General features: G+C 35.4%; 1 protein-coding gene across 1 annotated transcript in view; it reads right to left on the reverse strand.

The window, feature by feature from the left end:
* The window catches only part of myo1d (myosin ID), a 143,874-nt gene that overhangs the window by 60,731 nt on the left and 73,873 nt on the right, over nt 1-9,270 (reverse strand). Inside the window, exons 14-16 of the mRNA XM_015388051.1 lie at nt 8,539-8,671; nt 7,230-7,396; nt 3,823-4,030 (exon numbers count right to left, since the gene is read on the reverse strand). Of these exons, the coding sequence (XP_015243537.1) occupies nt 3,823-4,030; nt 7,230-7,396; nt 8,539-8,671 (508 nt within the window). The remainder of the gene's footprint in view (nt 1-3,822; nt 4,031-7,229; nt 7,397-8,538; nt 8,672-9,270) is intronic.

Consider the following 9,270-nt stretch of genomic DNA (forward strand, 5'->3'; position numbering starts at 1 on the left):
TACTCCAGAGTGTTGTTCAGCATGGGGGTGAGTAGAAAATGAAGGCTTATCATGTTTTGGGTGTACTATTCCTTTAAGATTACAACCTACAATAATCTGTGTTAGTGTCTGAAAGGCTACCGTATATGTTTTTTCCAAATCAAATTCAGGAAAAGTTCAGAGTTACAACAAAAAACAAAAGAAAAAAAAACACTATTTATAGAAATTGTTAAAAAAATCTGAAAGTTTCAACCAGGGATTAGAAAAAATTGATGAATGGATGAAAGAAAATGAGTTGTTATATAGAACCCAAATAAACTAATTTTGACATTGAGAGAATTAAGGAAAGAAGCCTAAATTCTGGGATTTCCGAGTGTAGACACCCAGCTGCCACTTTAGCTGTATGCAAAGCCACAGATTGTGTTGTTTGATGGAGTAAACTAAGTGGAATCATTATAAATCTGTGAGGTAAATAAGGACGAGGGGCACGCCTGTGTCTCAGTCACACAGCAGCAGGTTTGGCATCGATGTCCCTCCTGGCATAAGGTTGGATGGTGTGCCAGGTCCTGATAAGGACGCCGCTTGGCACAGCAAATCAGACTGTGGCTGGGATGCTGTTTGAGTAACAGCATTAAAAATACAGGAGTCTATTCTACCATCATGCTTTTATTTGATGTTCTGAGAAAATGAAGCGAATGAACACAAACGTGAAGTACATACTGAATGTTTAGCTTTAAAACCGACCAAGGCTAAAACTAAACAGCGCTTCAGCAAAACGTCAGCCGTGCTGAGCTGTTTGATTAGGTGGAAAAGCGGCTCCTTATCAAAGGTGGATTACACCCCGAGATACAAGATCAGGATTTCCTCTGGGAGAGGATGAAGGAACACACAAAGGGTCACGCAGATCAATAAAAAGGTCAGCCAATCATTTCACTACAGAGGATAATTCACCTTGGGAAACGCTTTCATGTTAAGGCTTACCTCAACAGAAATGCACGTTAGAGGAATTCAATGTGGAGGAATCTGCTGACATTAAGTAATGACGACCAGAGAAAGTGTAAGAACGGCTCGGCTGATTTATGCATCAGATTTCATTCACATGTTTGACAAGCTGATGCTGTAGGAGTCTGACTGGCATGCAGTTCGAATTAAATATTCTGAATTTAACCCTTAGACAGATCTGGTCCACATTTACAAACATCAAATTCTTCCGGCGCATAATAAATAGATGCCTGTCTGCTAAATCACACCAAGATCTTGACAATTCCTCCATGCTTGGAGGAAGTGTCATCAAATCAATGACGCATGAGGAGGACAACAACCACTCAACTCAGTGACACATCCAGAGATCAACATTCACGGCCGAAGATCTGAAATGTGTTCAACCATCTTTCTCTTACTGTGATAATGGAAGGAGAAAATTACAAAATACTTTAAAAGACAACAGATATTTTCAATCAGAGGTTTGATTATTGAAAAAAAAACAAACAAAAAAAATCAGGTTTTTAAGCAAATATTTTTTAAGATTTTTCCTGAAATTCTTTTTATTTTCTGAATTCCACAAAGTAGTTATTATTTCCACCATTATCTTTAATCGTTTGAAACATGTAAAACAAGAAAAAAAATGTACAAATTCAGATTAGATATAAAATCTCCATGACAAGAATTGCAATAACCATTTTACTATTAAAGGACATTCAAAGTTTATGTAAAATGTTCTTAAAGATCCTCTTTTTAAGTCATAAGGTTATTTTAAAAAAAGCTGACATAATTTTAACAGATGGTACAAAAACCAGTAGAAAAAGTTACGGGCATACCCTTGAATGTTAGGTTATTTTTCTCTCAGCCCCACTATTCTGTTTGTTGCGGCCTAATTCAGGGTTTATACAGGAATGAGTAGCTCAAATTTAATGATTATTAACGCTCTTTTAATGCTCTTAGAAATCATTTTAATGCCATCAATAAGTATCCATGGCTCTAATATATATTATAATAATTATATATACTGACAAGAGTTAGAATATATTGAACGAAAGTTGAATATTTTTAATAATGTTCGAATATTTTGAATAATGTTCTGAGTAAATTGAATTAAGCCTGAATATTTTGAATAAAAAATTAAATATTTTGAATGATTTCCTGAGAATATGGAATGAAACTTGAATATTTTGAATGATTTCCTGAGAATATGGAATGAAAGTGGAATATATTGAATGAATTCTGTCCTCTTTGTGTCTGAGCTTCTCTGCTACCCCCACCCTGTTTTTCACCCTTCGCCATCTTTACTGTCGACATGCTGCAGCCATGTCCCGGTTTCCTCATATTCCAGCAACTTTTGTTGAAATTTGCATTTTCCCCTACTCTAGCTTTTCCTCCGCCTTGAGCTTGTTTTCCGATCATTCGGCTTTACGTTCCACCGGAAGCAGTTCCACGCAAACATGCGGAACCAGTTATTTCTGATATATTTGACAAAATTGTTTTTAGAAACTTTTTTTTTCTCTTTTTAAATAAAGCATTTTAAATGCCATGATAATCACTTTTAATTAATTTTGATGCTAATTAAGGCTTTATTTAAAAAAAATAAAATTTAATGACTTTTAATGACCCGCGGAAACCCTGTAACTAAGAAAAAAATTCAACTTATGAAAGCAGAATCATCCGTTTCGATTCCATATTTCAGCTGCTAATAGCGTCAGCCAGGCCCTTTGTATGAATAAAAGAAGATCAGTGCATAGTAAACACTGCTGTGCTAAAGCACGATCATTCCAACATAAATAATCATTAATCAAATGATTAAAATGGAATATGGTTGATTGAAGTAGCTGCTATATAAGACTAAATATTGTGGTTGTTAGAAATGAAAAAACAATATAGGATTTAATTATAGGGCTCATTTGCAATAGCTTATAACAATGGTGGAATAGGTGTTGGATAATAAAGTTATGATCAAGACATTAAGACAGAGTCGGTGTGAAACACAGAGTAAAAAAATAAATTAATAAATAAATAGAAAAATTACGTTTTTGGTGCTGAGAAAGTTGATATTGTGACTAGTCAAAAGTTTTGATTTTGTGAGATAATTTGGATAAAATTTTTACCAATAGATGCGCCATGTCCAGAGTTGGGACATTAACAATGCAGAAACAATGCTAATTTTGCAGTAACTAGAACTGTAGCTAAAAGTCAATAACGTGTTACCCATTAATACATTTTAAGCAGATTCATTTTTCATTACTTAAAATGTAAAAATAAGGACTAAAATTTCCCGGTGGAAGCACACGTGACAGCAAATTACACTTGTAAGCACAGTTATGCCTGGAACACAGAGGAGAGATGATGGTGCAGATCCACTTACTCTATGACAGCGTTCCTACAGTAAAGCTACTGAAGGCTAAATGTTTCTGTGAATTGCTCATTATGTTCGGGAACAAAGACAGAAGTTATGAAGGCAAAATCATCCATTTTTTTTTAGATGTCAGCCTTTAGCGCAGCTCTGTAGCAGTCTAAGTTATTGCATGGTCCTGCTTGTTTCTCTGTTTTTCTAAATGCAGAACAGCAGCTGATGGAATCCAAAAAGAAAAGGCTCTTGGAATCTCGGTAAACAGATGAAGCTCATAATCTAATTTCAAGGTTGTAATCAGATGTTTCTGTTTGTGAGAGATAGTGAAAGGTTTTAAGAATGATGGATGTTTGTAATTAGAACCTCTTTCATTATCATCAAACACTATAAAATGACAAAGCTTTGATTAATGGGTTCCTAACAATTCGCATTTAAAAGGGTTATACTGGATGATACATGAGCAATAAAGTTAATAAAACAACCCAATGTGGTTTTGAGATTACCTTCTGTAGGAAGATGACAATTCTTTTGACCATTTCAGATCGCTGTTCCTCCAGAGTGAAGAGAGTGCGAGGAGTGCGGATAAAGACCTTTGTTTTGCCGTAAGCCACGTCATGGTCAAACTTGCAGCCCTGCAGAAGCTTCTTCACAGCATCTTTGTCTGAGGAGAGGTCGTGGTTGGGCCACGTATACTCTGAGATCATCTTGTATCTAAAGAAACCCAAAATCATAACATAAGAAACAGCTAAATCCATGTTTAAGTCTAAATTATTGTAAATCCTTTATTAAATTCCAATTAATCAGTGAAATTGTCAAGGTATCTTCATTTCCACTGATTTGACCTTTTATTAATTATCCAGAAATCCTTTAAAGTTAAATTTTTAGCTTCTATGACAAACTGATTCCTCCAACATGTGTATAGTGTGGAGAAACTAACATGAAATCAATTAACCTGATATTTGTAAAGATGACTTTTTAATGAAGAAACTTTTAAGTACAACTCCTGCAAATATTCTTCACTTCAAAAATGTAACTTCTTTTGTTCACGCTTCATTTTAAGATGCATCATGGAGGAAGTTATCCTTCTATGTACTGTAGTATGCAGCTAGTCTGCAGCACTGCTCATGGGGCTGAGACATGGGCGGTTCTAGACAGGGGCCGACGGGGGCCAGTGCCCCTGTAGATCATATCCTGGCCCCCGTTATGGCCCCTGTATTGAATACATAATACTCAAAGAAATTCTAATGATGATATGCCCTGGAACAGACATGGTTACTGATAGGTCCTTTGCATCTATTTCATTTTTTTCTTTACAAATTCTGTTTTAGCAATTATTTAAAACAAGGAGGTGATAGCTTCAGTCGCCTTGAGATAGGAGCCCAGTTTTTATCTGCTTAATGTTTTTTTCCAAAACAAATAAAAAAAAAAAAATCAAATTTTTACAGCTGAATTTATCTGTTTTTTTCTGGAGTTCTAATTCAGAATTTATATAAAAAAAACTTAAATTAAGTAAAAAATATGTAAAATTCCTAAATTATGAATGTCTGTTGATTTAATAAGACATAGAATTTTATTGAAACCTAATTGAATAGAAATGTCACTTCATGCAGCTATCTTAATATATTTAAATCGCTAACCCTGTTTTTTTTTATTTCATGCTTTTCTGGGCCCCCATGAAAACAACATTGGCCCCCTCCTGGCCCCCTGGTACTTTGGTGTAGAACCGCCACTGGGCTGAGACTATTACCTGGCTACACTGATGCACACATCATAACCACACTGCTACTGTTGGTTGGAAAATTGAAGGCAGACACGATTTCTTGACTATGCTCACACACAGAGCTGTAATATGTGATTCAGATAGGTGCTGTTTATTTTGAAGATGCAGTTTTAACCTTCATTCAGACAAGAACTGGGAAACCAGTGATGAGGGGAGCTGAGGTGTGTTGCCATGAGTGTTTCTACCCACTGAATGTTACGGCTGTTAAAAAAATTAGGGGATATCATTGTATTCATCTGATTAATAACTGCCTCATCAAGGCCGGCGCTCAGTCTCTTAGAGTTTCTATTTTGTGGCGTAAATTGTGAGTCAGCTTTAGAGTGAATCAACCTTCAGGGACATTTAAGGTTTTCTGTGGAGGTTTGAGTGATCTACGTGTCCCTTTCTTTCACTTGCTGCACCTTAAAAGGATCTCATTGCGGATAAACTGTGTAGCTTTATTGCAATTTAATTCAAATTCAGTTCTAATTTAATTTCCATAACACGTTTTATGACAGATTTGCTTTATTTTATTATTTTTTTGTGATGTTTGTTCTGGTTATTTGAGAATGATTAACCATGTCGTCTTTAATATGGCTAAAAAGTTTTGTTTTGTTTGAAAAGCATTTTATTTTATTTTTTTTGAAGGTGTGGGGGATTGGGGGTGCGTCAACCCAGTTGGGACATAGAAGGGATAAAAAAAGTTTGGGATCTTGGCTTCCTTTCAGTAATATCCTTTCGGTAATTGTCTTTTTTTTTTTTACATTATAAATCTATAGAGGTTATATTTGTGCTGAGGATCTTTGCAGCGTCCACTGGCTTCTTCTCTGTTTAATGCTCTCCTTAATCAGCTTAACAAATTAGTTGGCTATCATCTCTAGGTAGTTTTGCAGTTCTTTAAAAAAATCTAAAAAATATATAGAGTTCTAAAACATCTGAATTAACAAACAGCAGCATCATCTTCATCTATATAATCATGTTGCGACTCCCATGTCAAAGCACACACACTATCACAGTGCAGATTAGTTTCCAATGTTTTCAGATGTGTAGTCCTTTTAATTAATTATTTAATTCATGAGTTAATAGCAAACAACTTACATTACATAACTGAACATCTAGATGTATTTAAAATTCCAATAACAAAAAAGTTTTCCAAATTCTTCAACATATTAAAACAAAAAGTTACTGCAGAGTTACTTTGGCAAGTTTTGAGTTACTTAGTTACTAACTGGCAATGACCCAATTTCATTATTTTTTCTTTCTTTTTTTTTCCAACAGGTTTTGTGGCAGTTCTGTGAAGACAAGCCAGCCGATAGTCATTTTATTTTTGATGAAGGCTGACAGCAAATTCTACTCAGCAAAGTTGTCAGAAGGTGTAAAGAAAAAAGAACTATATCTAAACTGTAACAGATTAAAGGTAAACTTTGTCTCTTTATAATATTGAAGAAACTCTGCTAAAACTTCAGTATAACAAAGGTTTCCTTCAGTATTTGGATCGTTCTCTGGAAGCAGTAAAACATCAGAACTTGTTCTCATACTTGGGTTGGAAAAATCTGTCATCAGATAATCCATAGTTTGCTAAAAAATCTGACCAACCTAAAAAATTAAGGACAAGTTATAAAAAAAGACAGAAATAAAACATATATCAATGGTTATATAATTCTTCAGTAACATTAGGGGTGATTTTATCTTTTTATAAATTATTTCTTAATTTGTGTTTGCTTCACTATGATTAAAAGGTTAAATTATTAATCTTCTTAAATAAAAAAAAAATTAATTTAAAGAATGAATTTAAACATATCATTACTTGGACAGAAGTGAGAAAGTTGCTGTGAACGAGGCTGCTTTTCTTTCATCATCATGTTTAATAAACTACTACNATCATTACTTGGACAGAAGTGAGAAAGTTGCTGTGAACGAGGCTGCTTTTCTTTCATCATCATGTTTAATAAACTACTACGACTAACACTTATTTTCAGTGCTACTAATGATCACAAACATCTTAAATACATCAAATTTAACTGCAAATCCATTAAAAGCATTTAAAACAATAATAAAAAATCTATAACTAGATAATCAAAAACCTATATAAAGTGATTAAAGATTGAGAGAAATAAAAAAGCCGGTGAAATTCTTGTAAGACTGCTGTACCTCTGCAGGAATCTAGGATATGTCTGCCTGTAGGCGAAGCCGGCTCGACGCACTCTGACGTTCTCCAACAGCCCGAGGTACTCCACCTGATGGCGGCAGCGCTCAGGCTCAAACAAAAGAGGAGATTTAACGTCGTTGGGTTTGATGCAGCGGACATAGTAGGGTTCCTGTGGATGACAGGTCAGCTGAGGGTTAATAACAAGTGCAAATACTTACAAACCAAACGAAAGAATAGCTAGAATGCATTAGAATGCTAATCAGGAGATTTAATTTAATTTCTTTCCTTTTATTGTGAAGTAAATGTGTTTTAATTTTAATGTTCTTAGCCTAGAGAGATCGACTCGAGCCAAATTGAATAGGTCTGAATACATCCCGTTAAATTCAGTCCAAGCACAACTGAAATTCTACTTATTTTAAGAAATCTAGATTTAGATCCAGTTTGCTACAGTTAAATTCGATCCAGATTATTTTACAAATATTTTCCTTCAAGAAATAACATACCTATATTCGTATCTATTATAAAATTTTTCATTACCTAAAAAAATTAACTGCTGTAAAAAAAAAAAAGAAAAAAGTATTTTAACTTGGAAGCTTCTCTAAAATACGCAGCTATTCTATTTTTGTTGCTCGTCACACCAACTCTTGGTCAATCTGGAGCAGAGGGGATTGTTCAAGTCCGCTTTACAAAACAGGATTCCTGATTTGTTATTGTATAATTGACTATAAAATCAAAACTACATCTTTCATCAAGATGAGAGGCCACCTTAGAGTGATGCTTAAGTTTGATTACTGTAAGGATGTGTGTTTCTCTGTGCAAGTCTGAGTAGATGAGTGTATAGCTTGGATCTGTGGGTGTGTGCATGATTTTGACACCTGGGAGTGCAAGTTGTTGAAATGGTGAGAAGGGCGGTAAGATAAGCTTGCCATCTGGTGCTTTTGCATCCCAAACCAACATGTGGCAGGTGGCCTGAGCTCCTGGAGGCTGCAGGACCCCAGCGGAGAGAATGACCCCTGAGCCAAAGAGGTTCAGAGAAAGATGCAAGGCGAGTCCCACAACACAGGCCAAGCCTGAAACCTGTTCACTCTGGCAGCCAGATGCCGGTTCAAACCACTACTTTACAGTTTGTTTAATTTTTTTTATTATTGTTTGCAGGACTAGAAGTTTTATGCAACCTAAAATTTATGAATAAAAACTAAAGAAAAAGGATTGAAATGTGATATTGGGAAGAAGCAAAATTAGAATCAACAATGCATCTTTCATAGAGTTTCCATTTATATCATGATATGGGAACTAAATCTGGCTCCCCACCTTGCTGGCAAGGTTCTCCACTAGAGAGATCATGGAGTTTTTGAAGATTGTCCCTGCTGTCTGTGGCCTTTTGGTCACCTCTGTAATTCTCAGCTTCCCCTCAGGCCACATCCCCTTCAGCACCGGGTTGGAGCTATTAAAACAGAGAGGAGATAAATTTAAGGCATTATAATTAAATCAAGCATGATGTTTAACAAGGCTCACTTACGTACTGTGTTTTCCAGAGTATAGAGGGCACCTCACTATAAGGCACACCCACAAATTAAAAAAACAAAACTGAAATTGTACATATGTAAGCCACGCCTTGCTAATGCTGCTGACATCTACTGAACTGTTCTCCACCAAAGCTGCAGGGGGAGCTCTAGAGTAGGGACGAAGAATAATGCTAGCTCCCCGTTAACTTGTTGGCTAATGGTAGTAAGAGCTTCTAATGAAAGATGGGGCTTTGTTAGCTCTTCGTTTTAGCTCTGCAAGAGTTATGCACAGTCTCTTTTTTGTTTCGATTATTTTAATGCGGCAAATAAATATCAAAATGTGTAAATTCGGGACATTTGGTCCACGTCTTGCGTTTCTTCTTTGATTTCCAACTTTTTTCAAATTTTTATCATTAAGAAAAATGCAGAGAAATGTAGCACCTTTGCATAAGAAGTATGGTTCAAACAGTGGGAAAAAAGTAGGGGCTTATACTCCAGAAAATACGGTAGTTAAGGTTGGCACAAAAAAAAAAATCTG

This window comes from Cyprinodon variegatus, unplaced genomic scaffold (assembly GCF_000732505.1).
Source record: "Cyprinodon variegatus isolate N-32 unplaced genomic scaffold, C_variegatus-1.0 Scaffold18, whole genome shotgun sequence".
NCBI classification, from domain to species: Eukaryota; Metazoa; Chordata; class Actinopteri; order Cyprinodontiformes; family Cyprinodontidae; genus Cyprinodon; species Cyprinodon variegatus.